The sequence below is a fragment of the Taudactylus pleione genome, unplaced genomic scaffold (assembly GCF_031769625.1).
Source record: "Taudactylus pleione unplaced genomic scaffold, aTauple2 ptg000256l, whole genome shotgun sequence".
Classification (NCBI taxonomy): Eukaryota; Metazoa; Chordata; class Amphibia; order Anura; family Myobatrachidae; genus Taudactylus; species Taudactylus pleione.
The window spans coordinates 3,328,284-3,349,833 of record NW_028284658.1 but is presented as its reverse complement, the minus strand read 5'-3'; the positions used below and the strand labels follow the sequence as shown (position 1 = coordinate 3,349,833).

The 21,550-nt window shown below is 46.1% G+C and overlaps 1 protein-coding gene across 2 annotated transcripts in view; it reads left to right on the top strand.

Moving 5' to 3' along the window:
- The window catches only part of RPN2 (ribophorin II), a 30,670-nt gene extending 13,869 nt beyond the window's left edge, over positions 1-16,801 (top strand). The window contains exons 3-18 of one of the 2 annotated variants that reach the window (XM_088480570.1): positions 695-790; positions 882-1,057; positions 2,552-2,627; positions 4,745-4,879; positions 5,607-5,783; positions 5,968-6,086; positions 11,954-12,059; positions 12,662-12,753; positions 12,832-12,946; positions 13,235-13,429; positions 13,794-13,880; positions 14,277-14,372; positions 14,543-14,618; positions 14,733-14,862; positions 15,400-15,470; positions 16,412-16,801. In XM_088480570.1, the coding sequence (XP_088336696.1) occupies positions 695-790; positions 882-1,057; positions 2,552-2,627; positions 4,745-4,879; positions 5,607-5,783; positions 5,968-6,086; positions 11,954-12,059; positions 12,662-12,753; positions 12,832-12,946; positions 13,235-13,429; positions 13,794-13,880; positions 14,277-14,372; positions 14,543-14,618; positions 14,733-14,862; positions 15,400-15,451 (1,728 nt within the window). In that variant the 3' untranslated portion in view covers positions 15,452-15,470; positions 16,412-16,801. The remainder of the gene's footprint in view (positions 1-694; positions 791-881; positions 1,058-2,551; positions 2,628-4,744; positions 4,880-5,606; positions 5,784-5,967; positions 6,087-11,953; positions 12,060-12,661; positions 12,754-12,831; positions 12,947-13,234; positions 13,430-13,793; positions 13,881-14,276; positions 14,373-14,542; positions 14,619-14,732; positions 14,863-15,399; positions 15,471-16,411) is intronic. The other variant, XM_088480571.1, reaches the window with a different exon arrangement.
- The last annotated feature ends 4,749 nt before the right edge of the window (positions 16,802-21,550 follow it).

Below are 21,550 nucleotides of genomic sequence, written 5' to 3'. Positions count from 1 at the left end.
CATCATCTGTGCTGCAGAGCAGATGTGATATGTCTGTGAATGATTTCTACACTCTCGCCGGTGCACTACAGATATATCGTCCTTTCAATGAAACGAGCGATATATCTGTCAGTGTGTACCCAGCATTTATTAAGGTCAGCCATGATGTTTTCTTGCTATCAGTACACAATGTTATATATGCTTTGCTAGTGAACAGACCTCCATTTCTTCGGTTTACAAGTCTACACCATATGGCTAGTGAACAGAGCCTCGTGATCAGTACAGTGTTGCACAGAATTGACAAACGTGTAAAGCATAAGCCACTTTAGGCGCTAAACAAATAAATGATATCGGCTAGCTCATCTTTTCTGTAGGAGCAATGTACGTACTTTGCTGTTTCAGAGCTAATTTAGCAGAATGATGTTGCTATATAATGTTGGAACAAATACCGAACCAAAATCATTCTGGACCTTTCACATAGGATTTACAGTACAGTTCCTTTTATGTTTACCTATACTAATGCACTGCATGCTTACATTTTAGTCCTTTGTTGTCTGACTGTTTTACTGTGTGATTTTTAGTCCAAAGTGATGATTATGTATGTACTGAGTTTACTCGCCATTGTGTACTTTTGTGATTAATGCTGGACACCACATTTTGTGTTTGGTTCATTTAATAGTGTTTTATCAACACTTGCACTTCTTACTGTTCATAGGTGGCCTGTGATTTCATCCGCTCTAATGTAGACGCAAGTAGTGTGGATTCTCTGTTCTATGCTGCTCAGGCCAGCCAAGCCCTGTCCAAGTGTGAGGTAGGTAAATGGATATAATTGATTGTTCCGCTGATTAACACACACAGGATTGCAGATGAAGCTTACTGCTCTAATATGGTTCTCATTACAGGTGACTATCTCCAATGAAACTAAAGATATTCTGCTTGGTGCAATTAGTGAGGATTCCTCAGTCACCCAGATATATCATGCAGTGGGAGCACTCAGTGGCTTTGGCCTCCCCCTGGCCTCACAGGAAGTAGTAGGTGCCCTCACCACCAGACTCAGCAAGGAAGAGAATATCCTGGCGTAAGTTATTCTCTCTAACCTTTTGCAACAATGTTTTTGCCTGTCCATGTTTGGTATTATTTACACTCCTATGTGTTTTTCTTACAATATTGGATCTACAATGTTTTAAAATATAGTTTTCAAGCCAATCTAAGTTCGTTGTATATTCATAGGAGTGGGTAGCTGGTCATGATGTCCGAAGGAGTTTTGAAGTGGTAATTTAGCAAATTGCTTTGAACTCTATATGTAAATATTCAGATTATTATGCATGGCCATGCTGTTTCTTAAACAGACTAATTTACTTTTGACAAATGCCATATTCTGTGGCATCCTCATTCATATGTAAAGTGTTAATTTCCTCATGTTGGCAGCTTGTATGACTTAAATATGCAAGCTAATGCCTGCATGCTAAGTAACAATACATGCATAGTTTGAGGCGGTACTTTTATTTCTTAGTAACTAAGCCTTGCAGCTATCTTCAAAGTAGCGAAGAGTTAGTTGGAGAGCGTTTCTACATAACTGGGTTGTTAAACAGCACCATCTGTGCAGATGGATTTAAAGATATGTTCTAATACCTTTCTATTAAAGTCTAATTATGATTGCCATGGTGTATCTAGTGATTTTTTTTTTTAATCCAGCATTATCTTAATGTGGGCTTATCAATGTACTCATAACCTGGTGGGCCACATATTCCTATAGAAGATTTCTGTTAGCTCTTTTAGGTCCACAATAACTGCACCATTTAAAGTCCGCACATAATTATGCAGATTTTGCAAATTGCGTCCACTTTGAATATCTGCAGGTGCCATAGTAATACCTGAAAGGACAAGGAATGTTCAGATACGAAAAAGAATGGCAGATGGTTTACTACCCCAATAATGCCTGCTGCTACTGTCATAGTATAGTATATGCTCATGTGGTCCTCTCCAGAGGATGCATCATGTGAATCCGTTAATAGAATTGAGTCACCTAACATATCAGCTTGCCTTTAGGATATAATGTATAAAATCTACATATAAATGGGAAACAAACAATGTGTTTAATCCTGCGGAAGAATGCATTTACTAGATAGTGATAACTTTTTTTTAAATACACATGGTAAAGTGATAGTCCCTTGTGACAGGAGGAGAGAACTGTCATACCCAGAAGTGCTTTGCTTTCAGGACCAATCTGTCATCCAGTGTCTATGCAAAGTAATGGTTCTAATCATCTCTGGCCCCTCCACTTCCCACAGGAAACCCTGTGCATTTATCATGGAAATGAGGCTGTCATCTGTAGAATGGGAAGATTTTCCTTGTAGGTGGGGATCCTTCCCACATAAGAGATGCATGTTGTTGCCCTACTCCGCAATTGTTCTGTTGCGTTGAGCATCTCATATACATGAGAATGTGATCACGGCAACAGAGGGAATGAGTGATTGCCACTGATGGTTTCTGTCATCCATATACCTAGTAACCTCTTGCTTGCCAGATATTTGTATGTAGCAATCTATCAATGTTGTATCTCTTGTTGCAGAACCATTGAAGCTCTGTTAACTGCTTCAATGCTGTCCCAGCAAGCTGACCTGCGTGGGATTGTGGAAGAGATAGAGGTAGGGAGACCCTTCCCTGTTTGTCAAAACCTGTATTATATTCACTTCTGGTCTGTTGAAACACAGAAGACTAAATTTCTATGCAGCAATACAAGGTGACTCCTCATAACCTTGTAACCCACTTCCATGTGGCATTGACCTTTTGACTTCAGTGGATCTGCTGTTTTGTGATTTTTTTTTTTTTAGCTTTAATGTAAGAATCCTCGCTTTGTTCTTGCTCTACATAGTTCTTTTGACTTGTGTGACAAAATGGAGTTAATACACCACTTAACAGCGCTCTCCAAATATACAAGTTTACACTCCAAATAAATAAAATAATCACCGTATGGATAGTAATGTCCACATTAGTAAATTGATCTCTTTAGATAATCCTTGTGATAAGTCTCCTTAATAAATAATGACAGAATTGTTCCACCTCCGCTCGTACTTGCTAGGACAGCATCAGCATGGGAGGATACATAAGAACAGGGAAAGAGAATATATAGTGCAGATCAATCTTTTAAAAGATACTTTAATGACCTATTGCATTTACAATGTGTAGACAGCATTCAAACATTTAAAAATATCCACAGTAGCAAATCAGCAGCAACAGGAATGTAGGTCCAATGGATCCTGGATGGAATAGCTAAGATGGGTGACACCATAGATTTCCTGGTAGACGTTTCCCTGGAATCTAACCCAGCAGAGTGCACACACCCCGGGGAAACGTCTACCGGGAAAAAGATTGATCTGCACTATATATTCTGTTCTTATGTATCCTCCCATGCTGATGCTGTCCTAACAAGTACAAGCGGAGGTGGAACAATTCTGTCATTATTTATTAAGGAGACTTATTACAAGGATTATCTAAAGACATCCATTTACTAATGTGGACATTACTATGCATACGGTGATTATTTTATTTATTTGAGGTGTAAACTTGTATATTGGGAGGCCGCTGTTAAGTGGTGCATTCACTTAATTTTGTCATATGATTTTGGAGTACTGGGTGTTATACTCTGTTTTGCATCACCCATTCATTGCGCACCTGTTTCTGTCATCTTTTATTTCATTGCTTTTGAGTTGTGTGACCTATAGATGTAGTGTTATAATATGAGTGTAAATCCCACTAGGCCATGTAATGGAGTGGATAACCTGTAATGTCTGGCAGTCATGTCTGGACAGTTTTTAAACCCAATATAAATTATTTACTTAATACTGGGCAAGCAACTATAGTAATGCTGGCCATACACGCTGCAATTATCGGGACGATCCGCCCGATATCGGTGGATCGCCGCGATAATTGTAGCGTGGCGGGGGGCGACCGAGGGTTAAATATTGCTCGGTCGGGCATGCTGGATTGTCCAGCATCCCCGTCCGATGCGATATTTACTCGGTAACTGTCGGCCGCATCGGGCAGTGTATGCCCAGCGCAGCCGACAGACAGACATTTCCTGTGTTCCTTCCTACGGAAGGAACAGGGAAATGTCTCCTCCCCCGGGGGCGGAACGCGGATGTCGGGCTATACACTGTGAGATTTCTCTCACAGTGTATGCCGCGGACATCTGCGGCTGGCAGCCGGCCAGATAAAATGTCTGTCGGTCTGACAGACATTTTATCTGGCAGTGTGCCCAGCGTTAGGCATGGTAGCGCCTACTACAGGTTTGTTTTTTTTTCTATAGAAAGTTCCTTTTTAACATATACTGGATTCACTTTAAGGAAGCAATTGAATTGTTTTGGGTACTGCGATAATTAATAGGTGCCCGATGTAGCAATTCACTTGTTTGGGCGTCCATTAGAAGCTAAACCCGTCTAAGAGTCTAGAAGAAAAATGACTTTTACACATTTCTGCTCCCTTTTTTAGGAGTGTATAAGCAGAAATCCCAGCTCTAGCAGCTGTTCGCACTGACAGCCGCAGGCACTGACAATTGAATCTCCCCTTATATGTTCTGCAGGTTTTATTTTTTGTGTGGTGCGTCATGTTCAGGAACCGGACTGTCACTGATAGTGGTTGGCCTCTGTGTATTGGCTGGGAATTATCCTGCCCAGTGTGTCGCTTAGAAAGCGATGTCTCCCCTGGAATCCTCTGTGACATGATTACTATGCTCTTCTTCTGACTTGTTTTATTTTATTGCCAGGATCTGGTGGCTCGTCTGGATGACCTGGGTGGTCAGTACCTGCAATTTGAAGAAGGTCTAGAAGCGACTGCTCTGTTTGTGGCTGCTACTTACAGATTGTCAGACCACGTTGGTGTGGAGCCTGCACTGAAAGAGGTAAAAAGATCAATAATTGTCTTTGTCATGGTCTGAAAAGTAGCCTATTTTATCTTTTAGCCACCTTCAGCCAGTTGATACTAATATCTCAATATTCTCATGGTTTTTTTTTTAATGGAAGTTTTATAGAAGATGTGTGTTGCTTTCAACTGCTTGTTGACCACTATAAAGGTGCGTATCCACTACATGAGTGGAACGATTGTGCGATTACAACATTGTAATCGTTCATCATTCTGTGCAGTGGATAATGTGCCCACACTGAACGATATATCGTACAGTGCAGGCACCCTCCCACATCCCCGAACATACACAATCTGTCTATCGACAGGTTGTCCTGCATGTTCAGGCGATGACGACCAGCGGGAATGCACATCGCTGGTCGTTGCTGGCATATTCACTGCACGATTTACAAATCAGGTGTCACCTCGTCTTGTAGGTGTGCCGAGGCTAGGGTCTACGTCTTCCTTAGGCTTATTCAGATAACCAATGTCTGCGTGATGGTGATCCAATGCTGCAACTTTGGACGCAGCACTCGGATCAGCGTTGCTGACGGGAGGCGTATTTTGCCCTTTGACACCTCCTGCAGCATTAGCATATAAGCTGTATTGTATTTCACAGCTGCTGCATACAAAGACGCAAAGGCAGTGCAATACCGTACAATTATGAATCTGGCCCTATGGCCTCTTGTATTTTTTGTTGAACAATCCTTCCCCTTCTCATTTCACAGGACCAGATTGTACAGCTGGTGAATGCCATCTTTAGCAGGAAAAACTTTGATTCCCTCTCAGAAGCCTTCAGTGTGGCACTGGCAGCCTCTGCTCTGTCCCACAATCGCTATCACCTTCCCCTCATTGTGGTTCCTGACGGACCTGCTGCTGTGTCTCACAAACAGCCCCTCCTTAGGGTGAGTATGGTGACATCTTTAGCAGCCATGTGTTCCCTTTCTGGGAAAAGGATCTAGTTTCATGCATATGTTATGGATATAGGAGGGGCTAGCTAGTTGCTAACAGGTCTATATTCTATAATATGGGGCAGTGCAGCTTTGATTTGCTGAAGCACTATCCTAAAACATTTGTTTCTTTGTGTAGCTGCTTGTTACCAATGTCCTCTCCCAACCACTGACAAACGCCAAAGTGAAAGTCAATCAAGCCAAGTCCACCAGTACCAAAGCCACAGTTTTGCAGCAGACCGCATTCACAGCATCTGGGTAAGAGACTAACAATTATTGACAATTCCACTTTTTATGCTGTCAGAGTACTAAATTGTGTACATGAGGTGAAAATGTTATAGCTTGTAGTTCTTTGTTGCGCCTTCCTCTGTGTTATGGTGTGCATAGTGCAGAAAGTTTCCATATACACAGGTGGTGTCCTCTAGGGATCTGCACGCTCTCTTCACTGTTCTTTGTCATGCTCTTATGTACATGCTCTGTTTTCCTCTTAAATATGTGTTTTGTAAGACATTGTGCAAGCTAAAAGTAAATAGTGGTCAGTGATGGCAAATAAGCGCTATAGTCTGTTTTTTACCCGATCTAGAGGACCGGGGATGCCGGTCTGCGAGCTCTGATTGGCTCGCGAGCTGTGCTATATTTGAATGACAGCGGTGCTAGCCACTGCACAATGTGCCGGACTGGTGCGGCTGCCTGCCGTGGGGGCCCCAGCTAGCTGATTTAGGTGAGGGCTGCTAGAGGTACACAGCTAGGTAAGAGGCTACTGGGGTAAATGGGAGGGGGAGGGGAAAGCAGCATAATGTCTAAAGGCCATGCATTATTGTGTAGCATGATGTGTGAAGGATGGGCATTGCTGCTTGACAATGTGTGAAGGATGGGCACTGCTGCCTGGCAATAATGTGTAAAGGATGGGCGTTTTTGCGTGGCAATGTGTTAAAGGGGCACTTCTGTGGTGTCACGTGAATAAAAGGCACTACGTGACGTAACTCGAATAAGGGACACTATACAGTGAAAAGCTAAAACCGCTGTCCCCACCCATGGGCAGCAGTGACCGACATAGCACGGCATCAATTCACACTGCAGGGAGAGCTTGCGGGCAGCCCAGCATCTCCATGAGTGCTGGGCATGCCCCCTACAGTGATGAAAAGGGGACGCATCTCAAGAACACGCCCCCACTTCTAAATGCTTACACCCCTTTTTCGGGCGCGCCTTTGGCGAGTGGTGAAGTATCACTCTGTAAGGCGCTCTGCCCTAACGTGAAGAGTAGGGGATTGCAGCAGATATCTGGAATATCGGCTCTGGTCCCCTGTACATACATCCTGGTAGTTCTTAATATTTACTTACCACCTCTGAAAATGGAGTGAGTGTCTTATTCACTATGGCTTTTGTGTACAGACAAATCATAGCACCTGTAGGATCATGGAGGCAATAAACATGCAGTTAAGGGGCATGTTGGGAGGTCTGATGCTGTTGGGGATATGTCGGGATGTGTGGAGGCATGTGGGAAGCTCTAAAGCATGGGACCCAGAAATGGTCAGGTAGGACCCCATTTTGTCACTCAGCGCAATCACTGGTGGTACTTCAAACTAATTAGTAGTTATGTACTTCTGGGGGCCCCACAGGGGAGACAATTGGGTGTAGGTGGGACCTGGAGGACCAGACACAAACAGCAAGGCTTTTCAATCCCAGGATGCTCCAGTCCTAGCCCCCTATACCCCACCCATAGCCTGAGGACAATTTAGTTTTGTTGGTGTCTGGCAGGAGCTGGGTCACCATTTTTAACAGTGGAGCTGCTTTATACAGCCCACGCTAATTTTTATGATTTATATTTATCTTTACTATTGAGCAGTACCACGAGACAGTCCCTTGGATGTCTACACTGTTGCTCCATCACCCTTCCGCGGCGGCATGACACAAGCCCTCTGCTAGGTATTCCCGATGGGGCTCTGAAGAGGGACCTAGCTAGCAAGGCTCCCCCGGACCCCAGACTGCAGCCTAGAATCCAGGGGACTGGCAAGGCTGGATTCCCGCTTGCGGGGACCCGCGTCTTTATGCAGTCTTGTCTCAGGAGACAGACCGGAGGCGCTGATATGGACACTGGTGCACCCACGACTCCACCATACCACCGGGGCATATATTATACTAGTGCAGAGGCATATTCAGCAGGCCTGGGGGACCCGGTGGTTAACGTCAGCCGGGGGAAAAGGCGCTCTCCCTGCAGCCCCTCCCCCAGCTCAGGGCGCCATTCCACTTGCTGTGCCCTGAGCTGCTCCTCCCTCACCCTCCGCCCCCAAAGACGCGCAACAGCCATTTTCGGCAAACAGCTCTCCGGGAGCGCTGGGTCCAGTCTCCCTGTATACCTCTCCCAAGGGCCAGACTATACAGCGCTATATCCTACCAGCCAATGTAACTCGTCTAATCAAGAATGCTACCTTACCCATACATACTGCAACCTCCTTGAAGGAAACTACAGATAGACGGCTAGATGCTTGTCATAAATCTATATACACTTACAGGAGCTATAACTCGTCCTGCTAGTGCTACGGCCTGGGTGGCAAAAGCCATTGAGAGTTTGGGCAGAGGCCCTGGAAGAGCCATTTCCCTCTAATGCTTCGATGGAACAGCTGTCTAGAGATGTAGCCTCCTATTTAGGACAAGCCTACAGCCTGAAGGGGCGGGCCTCTCCCTGGGTGGGATGCCGAGTTCTCAATTCGCCCAGTTGTGGCATCAAACCACGTCAGATGCCTGGGTAAGAAAAATGATCTCCCACGGATACATATGGATACCCTTTGCTCTATTATCCTAGCTATGGAGCCTGGGGATTTTATGGTGTCTCTGGACATCCAAGACTCTTATCTACATGTACCTATAGCGCCCTCTCATCAACAATATCACAATATCTCCGGTTTGCTATACTACAGCAACGTTACCAATTTCAGGCTCTGCCGTTTTCCCTTTCTATGGTCCCTTGGGTCTTTACCAAAATCATGGCAATTATGGCGGCCTCTTTTCGTCGTCAAGGGATCAGACTACTCCCATACTTGGACGATCTCTTGCTGTTGGCCAGCTCCCCAGAGATTCTTCACTGCCATTTACAAGTAACCATTGCCTTTCTACAAATGCACGGTTGACTGATCAACTGGAAAAAGTCTTCACTGACACCCTCTCAAAAGTTGGAGCATTTAGGAGCCCTCCTGGACTCTCTGGTTCAGAGAATTTTCCTAACAGCAGACAATATTTCAGCAAGACTGCTCCACAAGCGCCAAGTATCAATTCACTCTGCAGTGCAGGCCTTGGGATCAATGGTGTCCACCTTCGACATGGTATATTTCGCCCAGTTTCACTCCAGGCCCCTGCAACACCTGATCCTCTCCACATGGAACGGGCTACCCCATCTGCTCAGATCCCAGATGATGAGCCTACCCCAGAGGTTCGCCTGTCACTAGCCTGGTGGCTACAGGCATCCCATTTGGACAAGGGTCGCCCCTTTTGGATCCCGGACTGGGCTCTCCTCACCACGGATGCAAGCCTCTGGGGGTGGGGTGCAGTAACCGGCCAGCACTATTTCCAGGGCCGATGGACCCCAGTCGAGGCAGTGTTGCCAATCAACGTCCTGGAACTTCGAGCCATCTACAGAGCTGTCACTTTGGCTCAGGCTATTTTGAAGAACAGGTCGACAACGCCACGGCAGTGGCCTACCTCAGTCACCAAGGGGGCACTCGAAGTCAGTTAGCAATGACAGAAGTGCCCTGTATTCTCACATGGGCCGAACGCATTCTCCCAGCTATCTCCGCAGTGTTCATCCCGGGGATTCTCAATTGGGAAGCGAAATTCAGCCGTCATGACATGCATGCAGGAGAATGGTCTCTACATCCAGAAGTCCTTCAGCTTCTGGTGGACAAATGAAGTCTACCGGATGTGCATTTTTATGGCCTCAAGACACAACAACAAACTTCCAGTTTATGGAGCCAGAGCTTCCTCGAGTGCTTCGAAAGTTCAGACAGGAGGGGGGCACAGTCCTGTTAATAGCTCCGGCTTGGCCCAGGCACCATTGGTACTCCGATCTTCGCAGTGTCTCCATAGATGTTCCTCTTCAACTTATTCTACGAGTAGACCAGTTGTCTAAGGGTCTATGTCTACATCCGGACCTAGCCTGTCTTTAATGGCTTGTCTCTTGAGATATCCCTCCTAACTGCTAAGGGTTTCTCCAGCTCTGTGATCCATACCATGCTCAGAGCACGTAAACCAGCCTCAGCTAGAATTTACCACAGAGTATGGCAAACATATTTCCAATGGTGTGCTCCAGGAAACTATGACCCTCGAATCTTTAAAGTTTCTAGAATTCTTGCCTTTCTTCAGGCTGGATTGGATCCTATGCCGGGTGTTCACACCTTCCTGCAAGGTGTTCTACGTATAGAGCCTCCCTTTGTCCCTCCTGTGGCTCCATGGGAGTTGTCAGTGGTGCTACAAGCACTTCAAGAACCTCCATTCGGAATTGGTGATGTTAAATGGCTCACTGCGAAGACTTTCTGCTTGCTATAGCATCTGCCCGTAGGGTATCGGATTTAGGGGTGCTTTCAAGTTGCTCCCCCTTTGATATTTCATCAGGATAGAGTTGTTCTTTGAACACTTCCCAGGCTTCCTTCCCAAAGTGGTTTCTCGTTTCCACCTAAATGAGGAAATTGTGGTTCCGGCCTGTCAATCACCAGACCTCTCGCAGGTGAGGCTGCTTTGGATGTGGTCCGTGCTTTAAAGATCTACGTGGATCTTACTACTCCCATCAGAAAATCGGACTCCCTCTTTGTCCTTTATGGATTCCACAAGAAGAGATTGATCGCTAACAAACATGGATTCGCATGACTATCTCACAGGCTTACACGCAGGCTGGCCTTCCTGTGCCGTCTACAGTCTCTGCTCATTCTACTTGCTCTGTGGGTCCCTCGTGGGCAGCCCAGCGTGGCGCCTCTGCTTAACAGCTATGCAAGCCGGCCACCTGGTCTTCTGTCCACACCTTTCTTAGGTTTTATGCCTTTGATACATTTGCCTCTCAGGATGCTTCCTTCGGGTGTAGGGTTCTCCTATCAGCCCCTATTTTGGAATAAAAATGTGGGGATTTCTTACAGAACCCTTTGGACAGCCCCCCTAATGATACTGTAGCAATATTTTTTTTTTTCCGGAAGTTGCGTACTTTGGCGAAAAACGACCGCTGAAATTTTGTTTTTTGTTTTTTTCCCAATGAAAAATACATTTAATGTATTGGGTCTGGTATTTTGGAGGGCCATAAGGATGCGCCAAATATTTCAAACATCGCACGTGGCTGGTGCAGGCGTTTTTTTAAAACCGCTGAAGAAAGGCTTGCGCCAGCTGCGTGCGATGTTTAAAGCACTTGCCGCATCTTTATGGCCCTCCGGAATACCAGATCCAATACGTTAAACGCATTTTTCCCGGGAAAAAAAAAATTAACCGAAATTTCAGCTGTCGTTTTTTCGCCACAGTACGCAACTTACAAAAAAAATTGGCGCTAAAGTATCAATTAGGGGGGCTGTCCAAAGGGTTCTGTAAGAAATCCCCACTTTTTTACCCAAAAATAGGGATTTTGCACATTTTTCTCCATTTCTCAAAATAGAGGTTTTCTCAATTTTTACATGGAAAATCGGAGATAAATCATCACCGATGTGATATATCGCTGAAAAATCGGCGATACTATCGCCGCTAATTGACTACCGCACTCTCTGTGAGTCTTCAGTGTACCAGTCTTCCTTCTCCTATCCTGCTCCTGCCTTGGGCTTGTTAACAAAACTGAGTTGCCCTCACGCTGTGGGCGGGGTATAAGGGGAAGGACCGGAGCATCCTGGGATTGAAAAGCTTTGCTGTTGTGTCCAGTCCTCCAGGTCCCACCTACACTCGATTGTCTCCCCTGTGGACTGTATGGACTTGGAAGAAAGAGAGTTAACAAGGGTAAGTTTTACCATAACTCTCCTTATCTGGCATGCTAATTGATGTAGGGGGTAAGAACAGTACAGGGAATTGGCACCCTTGTGTGTACCTGCTATTGCTGTAACTCTAAAATATGTAACTGTTCACTCGACAGCTCTTGTCTAATTTTGTAACTCCACTTCCCCCTACAGGGATACCTTTCAACTGAACTTCATGGATGCCAAACCGGCAAGTGGCTACTATGACTTCTCAGTCAGTGTGGAGGGTGACAGCCGTTTTCTGGCCAGCGAGTTGGAGGTGAGTGTGACCTAAAATTTCTAACTCAGGAACCTGTAATTAATAGTGTCAAGTTATCTAGTGAGTGAACAGCATAATGTGATGTAGAGCAATCCTAAGGTCCTTTCATTTGAAATGTGCAAGTCTAATTATCCTAATTACCCACTTAGACTGTCTGCATATGAAAGGCACGAGCGGAGAATAATGGCACAGCATCCCCGCTTTCCTTGTTTCTGAACCCCCTTGAGATGAGCAAGAGACTCTTGAATGAAATTGTGCAAAGCTGCAGGACATTGTGTCCTCATTCTTCTATCTGAAACACATCCAGTATGTAGATTGACACTGTGTGCCTTGCTTTACGACAGTGGTTGTACTTGGTTTTTTGTGCTACACAGACCCTGTAATGAGCAGTTAGGAACTTTTAACTTCAAATCAGCCATTAAGAAAGATGTGTGTCTGTGTATCAGGTTATCTCATAAAATTCTAAGGTAAATGGTACTCCCTAAAACCTATAGGCAAAATACTGGATCAGATAGCTGTTTTTGTTTTGAGAATGTATTTCTGGAAAATGTGTCATTTTTAAAAAATTTTATATTTTCTTCTATTGTCTGTTTTATTCACAGGTCAAGGTGAAGGTGTCCACCGAAGTGGGAATCAACAGTGTTGACCTCTCCATCGTAGACAAAGACCAGAGTATCTCTCCAAAAACTACCAGGTACATATAGCAACAAATAAGTGTTCATAACTAAAATTAAAAACTGGAAATGGCTAATAAGATGACCCTTCCGTGCAGGGTGGCGTTTCCTTCTAAAGCCAAAGGGCCTTTTGCTGCGGACAGTCACCAGAACTTTGCCCTGTCTTTCCAGCTCACTGATGTGAACACGGGGGCCAGCCTGACACCACATCAGGTATATTCTGTTCACCCATTATACCTACTGACAGTCCTGGCGCACAAACGTTTCGCTGACCTGTTTACCGCTGCACTATGTTCTTATGTGCAATGCTTGTGTTGCTCTTCAAATCTCACATTTTTACTTTGCATTTTCTCGCATCACATATGCACAGGTGCATTCACATTATGGGCGCTCCATTTAATCGTATGCAGACCCATAATTCATTATGTGAACTCTATGGACTTGAAGAAAGAATTTAAGATGTGGTGTTTTTTTTTTTTCTTTCTTTTTCCAAACCCCCAGACATTTGTTCGATTGCACAACCAAAAGACGGGCCAGGAGGTTGTGTTTGTGGCTGAGCCAGACACTAAGAGCACTTATAGATTTGAGCTAGACCCATCTGAAAGAAAGTCTGAGTTTGACTCTGCATCTGGTACTTACACACTCTACCTGATCGTTGGGGATGCTACTCTGGAGAACCCCATTCTATGGAATATGGTATGCTGCTTTTACTAAAGTGACTCCATTAGATTCAGATCTATTTTGGAGAAGGTGGGATAGTGATTGCCAGTAGCATTTTGAGGCTTATTCATTGCTACTTGTGTCTGAAAAATGAATCATGTTTGGACTTGTTTGGGGGGCAGAATTTTATTTTTTTTATTCCATTTATGTGAAGTTGACGCTGAAGGGGGGCAGATTAAATGTAAGGTAAAGGCTTCAAGGGTAAGTGGAATGCTTCTTTCAATAGATTTCAGGTTAGGTGGCAATTGCTATATTGCTGTGAGAATGGTTAGGTCTTAGCTTAAACTCAACCAGGGGATTTGTTAAAGACTAATGATTTTATCTCAAATACTGTCTCCAGGCTGATGTGGTCATTAAATTCCCTGAGGAGGACACTCCAACCCCCATCCAGAGCAAGAGCTTGTTTACTCCCAAACCGGACATTCAGGTAACTGGACCTGTAGGACAGTACACTCCAATGTGAGGTAGATCTTTTTCTCCGCTAACATGATTTATAAATAAATAGGCTACACCCTAGTTAGTATTGATTTGCTTTGCTATGTTAGTAATGACTATAAAGGGCAGGATAATGTGCTGGCTGGTTTGTCTCCCTGCCGCTAGTACTTCATCTACTTTGCAGGAATGAGTATTGTCACTTGGTGGACAGGGGACATACAGGCAGATACTGAATGAGGGATAAAATAAGCAGAGGTTGTCATTAAACCAATGGGAATATAATGAACACTCATTTTTAATTGCAGTCCAGGTATTTTTAATATCTTTATTTTGAACACAATGTGGCAAAATTTGCCTGATCTCGCATGTTGTTTATTTTTATCCAAAGCATTTATTCCGGGAGCCGGAGAAGAGACCACCCACAGTTGTATCAAACACCTTCACTGCACTGGTCATGGCTCCACTGCTTCTGCTCTTCATCCTTGTAAGTTTAGTTTTGCCCTTCCTGCTGTGTATAACATTACACTCCTCATTTACCTCTAATTCCTTTACTGTGACTCCGTATCACCTATACACACACTTGCACCCATTATACACGAGTAATGCTGACAATAGGTTTTATACTTTGTCACTAATTCATGTTTCTGCTATCAGTGGATAAAGATTGGTGTGAATGTCTCCAACTTCAGCTTCTCTCCAGGCACACTGGTGTTCCATCTGGGACATGCAGGTAGGTATCTGTGTACTGGGAAACGAAGGATACGTCTAGTGTATGAGAAGTGTTGGGCTGTCTGGTAGGAATACAGAAAATTTACGTTTTACTATATAACATCTTGTGTTCTAGCTATGCTCGGCCTGATGTATGTTTACTGGACGCAGCTGGACATGTTTCAGACTCTGAAATACTTGGCTATACTGGGGATTATTACCTTCCTGGCTGGAAACCGCATGCTTGCCCAAAAAGCAGTCAAGAGGTAACCTGATCAGAGACTTCCCACCCACAGTATGAAATGATCCAACCGTATACAGGCTGAAGAATTTAACACTCATAATACTGAAAAACAAATATTGTATATTTCTATTGAAAGAACATGTTGTAGATTTTGCCCTAATGTTACTTCTATTACAGCTTTTCAGACTTGGAAAGCATATGCTGATTCTGAGCATAGCAGCCAGCGAGTTGTATCTGTAAAGCCTTATTTTAGGTCCAAAGCACCTTTTGCAATAATCTGATTTCTGTACAGTTCTTATCCATGGAGCGTCTGTACTCTAACCCAGTGGTGGGCAACCTCCGTCATTCCAGCTACTGTGGAACTATACATCCCAGCATGCGTTGCAACAGTTTAAGCATGCCTTAACAGCAAAACTGTGGCAGGGCATGCTGGGATGTGTAGTACCACAGCTAGAGTGCCTCACGTTGCTACCCCTGCTCTAATCTCTCTCTAGAACTCCCAGCCTTCATCTTCTCTTGGAGCTCTCACTGCCCCGCTTCTTTCTCCTCCCTCTCTCAGGACTGCAGCTGAACAAAGCAGTAGGTTGGCAAAGTATAGAACACTTCGGTAATCTGGGAGTGTCCCATGAAGTAAGGCTGCCTTTCCAAATCATTCTTCCACCTGTCCAGCATGCTTGCTACTCTCCCTCCATTCCACCATACCCTTGTTTCCTGTCTTACATCTATGTCCACCTCACGGGCCGTGACTATTGTACAGGCACATAATGTTCCATTAGGGATATGCTTAGCAATGAAGGGTTTAATGCTTGTGTTCAGAAAAAGGTCTTGTGTATGTCTGTAATCTCTCCTGATGTAGGAAGAATTCTCTGTGTGGCTTTTTGCTCTGTTAAGAGAGCAGCACCAATAACCCCATCTACTAACCAATATGCCACCTGCATTTCTAGTACATGCCGTGTGCCATTAATATCTATAAGTGAATCCATTTCAAACTGTTTAGAGGACATTGTTCTTGTTTTTACACGCACAAACTGTGCAGGTTTAGTTCAGTATGTGGCTGCAACCAAATGCACCTTCTAAACTGGCCGCACAAATTGTATGTTGTGATCATTAGATTATCATTGTTCCAAAATATATTAACGTGTAATGTAAAGATATGTTTAATAGTGATCAGCAGATTCTAATCTTAATCTGAAATTCCTTCTATTTCATTGGAAATCTGTGCTGTGAACTTTTATTTATCTGGTGCTACAAAGTGTACACAGTGCTGTACAGGGTAATCGGAAAACCTGTCACAATATCAGCATATCAGAGCAATAAGTGCACTGCGTTCGGTGTATAACATTGTGAACATCAGTGGTTATGCGTTTACTGTTAAGGTCTATGCTTTACATTCCCAAGAGCAATGCACTTATCCTGATATGTTTTTCTTTGATATTGGTGGATCTACAGTAATATTATAGGAACAAGAGCTTGCTGATTATGGTAGTAGTCAGTGTAGGCAAGTTTTAAGCATTCGATAATGTTTATTATAACCTTTTTTTAACATGTATCCCTTCTTTTTATTCCATTAGGACAGAGAAGTGAAAGCATCAGGATACAGACACAACACCTAAAGATGGCAGAGTTGGTTAATTTGTACAAGTTGAAACTGCAGTATATTTTTATTTCTGTACCCCAAATTTGTCTTGTGCACTGATTATAATGTAACAGTCCCTCCACCACTGCTGTTGCCTCTCATCATTGAAACCACTGTGAATTTCATTCCATACACTGACATGCTCTTCTATCGGGGGAGGCTGTGACCCATCTGAGCAGCTTCACACATCATGACAATTGGCTTGTCCGGGGATCGGTGCCATTTTATTTTTGTTTGAGAAGTGGAATTGGGAAGAGAAAAATGGGACTTGGGGGTTTTGTATTTTTTTTTTTTTCCTCCAGAAATAAAATTAAAGGTGAGCGGGTCTGGTTTCTGTTTTATTCCTTCACAACCACTGTACCAAGGTTGGAGCTTTGATTTACAGAAATCTGTTTCCAGGTAAAATGATTTCACCCCAGTTTGTTTTGAAGTATTGCCAATTATAAAGCAAGATTTCTATTGAAAGAGGTTTTAACCACTTAACTGACTATTTTTCCGGCAAAACCAGTCAGAAATTGCCTTGTGCGCAGAAGAGTCCGGGGGGGGGGGGGGGTGGGTTGTGTCAGAGGAGATCCATTTCTGCACATGTGTAGAACAAATGTCTTCTTCAAAAATACAGCGGGACAGGTGGCTGCGTTCGCATCCCATACGACCACGTTAGTTAGGTGGTTAACAGGATTTTCAGACTTGTATATTTGAATGCTAACTTCTCATTGCTAATTAAATTAACACGTTTATTTAGGAGTTTTTTTTGTTGCTCCCACCAGTTCTGGGCACATGTTTAAGAAAGTAACATGAGAAATTTAGGGTTCAGAGACATGCTACCTTATTAAAGAAATAGGTTAAATAATAGAGTTCACAAACTATGGCTTGTTTTGGGGGAAAGCGTGTGCCTAAAGCTGGCCATACACGCTACAATTATCGGGGTGAGTTGCCTGATATCCGCGGATCGTCCCGATAATTGTACCGTGTGTGCGGGCGAGCGATTGTTAAATATTGCTCGATCGGGCATGCCGCATAATCCAGCATGCCCGTCCAATAAGATATTTAGGGGTTAAACTGTCGGCCGCATCGGGCAGTGTATGCCCAGCGGTGGCCAACAGACCGACATTACCTGTGTTCCTTCCCATGGAAGGAACAGGGAAATGTCTCCTCCTCGGGGGCGGAGCGCAGATGTCGGGCTGATACACTGTGAAAAATCTCAATGTATGCCGCAGACATCTGTGGCTGGCAGGCTGCCAGATAAAATGTCTGTCGGTCTGACAGGCATTTTATCTGCACGTGTATGCCCAGCTTTAGTAATGTATTTATAGATATTTATACTTCAGGGTCCATAGGGGGTCCACAGGGTTGACCTTGGGGTATAGCTGGATCTGGATCCACGGGCACCACGCAGTTAAAGCTTTGCTGCTCCCAGGATGCACTTGGGCCGTCCTCCTCTATACCTCGCCCCCGAGCCACAGGCACCTCAGTTTTAGTTGGTGCCCGGCCGGAGTCGGGTCACCCTGTGCAGTGGGGCTGCATAAGCAGCCCCTAAGCTTTATTTTTATTTATTTTTTTAAAGATTTTATTCTTTATTTTTACTATCTTCAGAGCGGCAGCAATGGACTGTCCATCTGGACGTCCACGATGCCGCTCCAACAGCCCCGCTGGCGCTGAGACGCCAGTACTGATCTGGGGATCGCAGCGGAACCCCGGACTCAGTACTAGTGTGGCTCCGGGACCTCCCAAGGACTGCTGCCAGATTCCACGGGGCCAGGTAAGCCGCGTGCAGCGCTTCGCGCGGGGAACAAATGCAGTCTTTCCCCCACTCTGGTATACCCCGCGTATCTGCAGGCCTCCAGGGTGTAAGTACACTGGCGAGGAACCGTCTTCCCTGGGGGTTTAATACTAGCAGGGGCGGCAGCCTTCACTGCTTTAGCGCTCCTCCCCTCAGCCCAGCGCGCCTTCTCTCATGTGTGCTGGCGTCGCTGGGCTGTTATCTCCTGGCCACTCCTCTTCAGTGCTCTCCGGCGGCCATCTTCAGGCAGCATCGCAGAGCTCCCGGGCGGTATACAGTGGACCAGTCCCCCTGCGTACCTCTCCCCCTGCAAAGGACAGTGTTCGCAGCGCTATAGCCCTCCCAGACACTGAATCTGGGAGGTTGATTGTAGCTGAAGGTGCAGTGAGTATAACTTCCTGCCTGGTATGTGACTTTTGCTAGTGCTGCTGTTTGCTTTTTTCTACTTACTGTCAGCTTTTACTTATCCCTTTCCTTCTCCTACGGCCCGCAGGTGCGTGGGGGAGGGGGTGTTCTTTCTGTGTACCTCACTTATATAGATCTACGTATTTGTGAGGTCCGTCACATAATGAGGTGTACGACTCAGTACCAGATTGTGGGCTGTTTGTGTTGCATACTTGGGAGCGCGTAGGTGTTATACGCCTTACCTCTTTTCGGTGATACATTTTTTTTTTATTGCAAAAGTTTTGTCATGTCTGATGAGGAGAATGAGCGCTCTGTCGCTCCTGTGTTGTTTTCCTTCCGACGCTGTTCGGCAGGGGTTGACGGTGCGGATTTGTCTCAGGACGCTCTGTGCGGACGGTGCCAGCTGGTACCCGGTCCCTCTAAACCCCCTGTGGCGCAGGATCATCCGTGGGCGATGTTTGCACAAGTGCTGGCGTCGATCGCGGACCGGCTGGCGGTCCTGACTGCAGTCCCTTTTAGGGCGTTGCCCCAGCCTACCATCCCCCGTTCCCCGGGCGTGACGCGTCTGGTGCAGTCTCCTCCCGGGTCTCAGACTGTGGGTCCTTATGCGGGTTTGCCTGTATACGTGCAATCTCCCACGGTACCGCAGCAGTCGATGGTACCATTTCAGGGATATCCTCAAACTGTACCCCCTCCCTGGGTGGATGTCCTCTCCAGCTCTGTTCAGAGCCTGGTGGCTTCGTCATCGGCCTTTCAAACTATGTTGCACAGTGATTTGCCACCAAGGGCGTCCTAGCGACCCGTTCCGGCTTCATTGGCGGGATGTGTCTTCGGATGACGGGGAGATCCATGAAGACTCTGACTCGGATGCCGGGGCCCAGGAGGTGAAGGCCAAGTCCTCCATTAATGTGCCGGCATTGGTTAATGCGGTGCGGGCCATCCTTCATATAGAGGAGGATGCGCCGGCTCCCAGGTCGAAGTACCCTAATTTTAAGAAGGCCAAAGTAGCTTCAACGGTTTTTCCCATGTCCGACCAGTTAGCGGATCATATGGCAGTTGCCCAGCAAGAGGTTCCAACCGCAGAAATGGTAGGCTTCAAACTATCCTTTTCCTGAGGCTCATTGCAGGAAGTGGGAAACTCCGCCTTCGGTGGATTCCCACGTTACCCGCTTAATTAAAAGCGCTACGCTGCCTTTGCCGTCGATCTCCTCCCTGAAAGATCCCACGGACAGGAAAGTGGAGGCTTGTTTAAAGTCTATCTACTCTCTCTCGGCGGCGGTGGCCCGTCCGTCCATGGCCAACTCTTTGGAGGATACCTTTCCGGAAGATGCTCCGGGGATCCAGAGAGCGTTGATAGGACAAATGAGGGATGCAGCTTCCTACATTTGGGAAGCATCGTTAGATGCAAGCCTGCTGACCTCTCAGGTGTCTGCTGCAGCTGTGTCGACGTGTCGGTCCTTGTGGCTGAGGTCTTGGAGAGCTGACGCAGACTCCAAAAAGGGACTGGAGGCCTTACCTTTTAATGGGGAGTTGCTTTTTGGTCCAGACTTGGACAAAATTGTGGATACTCTGGCTAAGTCTAAATCAGCCTTCCTACCTTCAGCTTCTGCACCTACCAAGGTGCGGAGCTCTGCCTTTCGGTCCTTTCGGGCTCAGGGCAAGGCCAAAGGTCAGTCCTTCCCGAGGCAGTCGGTGACCAAGGCCATTTCTAAGCCCAAGAAGCAGGCCTGGAGTGCCAGGCGCCCTTCTTCCAAGCAGGAGGATAAACCTTCTGTCTGATGGGACGGGCCTCCCTCTGGGGGACCCCAGGGTGGGAGGCCGACTACTTCTATTTGCCCAGTGCTGGCACAATACCACCACGGATGCCTGGGTTCGAGAAGTGGTCTCCCAGGGGTACGCCCTGTCTTTTCAGCACAGACCGCCCCACCAGTTTTTCTGCACGAGTCCTTCTCAGGTTACGACCAAGACTTTATAGATTCAGGAAGCTATAGAGTCCTTGCTGAAAGCAGGGGTCATTGTTCCCGTTCCTCAATTACGAGGGACGGGGTACTATTCTTCTCTGTTTCTGGTGCGGAAACCCAATGGTTCTCATCGCCCTATCCTCAACTTGAAGTCTCTGAACAAATTCCTCAGAGTTCCCAAGTTCAGGATGGAAACGTTACGTTCCATCATTCTGGCGATGGAACCGGGAGATTATATGGTGTCCCTGGATATCCAGGACGCCTACCTCCATGTTCCGATAGCACCTTTGCACCAGCGGTATCTGAGGTTAGCTATCCTTCAACATCATTTTCAGTTCCGGGCGCTACCCTTTGGCCTCTCCACGGCACCGAGGGTGTTCACGAAGATTATGGCGGTCATGGCCGCACATCTTTGGAACTAGAATGTACGGCTGCTGTCGTATCTGGATGACCTCCTGTTGCTGGCGAGCTCCCCGGAGGTACCGCTTCAACATCTCCACCTGACGATCGCTTGCCTACAAGCGCACGGATGGCTGATAAGTTGGAAAAAGTCCTCCCTGATTCCATCACAGCGGATGGTTCATTTGGGAGCCCTGCTGGATTCTCGTCAACAACGGATTTTCCTGACTCCGGAGTAGGTCTTCTCCCTGCAGCTGCGGATACACAGTTGCCTGAGCAGTTCCCGCCTGTCGGTCCATTCGGCTATGAGAGTTCTGGGGTCCATGGTGTCGACATTCGACATGGTGGAATTTGCCCAGTTCCATTCCCGGCCCCTGCAGAGGCTGATTCTATCGGAATGGAACGGGTTACCTCACCGGATCCGCTCTCAGATGCTGGTGTTGTCCCCGGAGGTTCGGCAGTCTTTGGCTTGGTGGCTTCAGACAGCGCAACTGGTCGAGGGGCGCCCCTTTTGGTTCCCGGAGTGGGT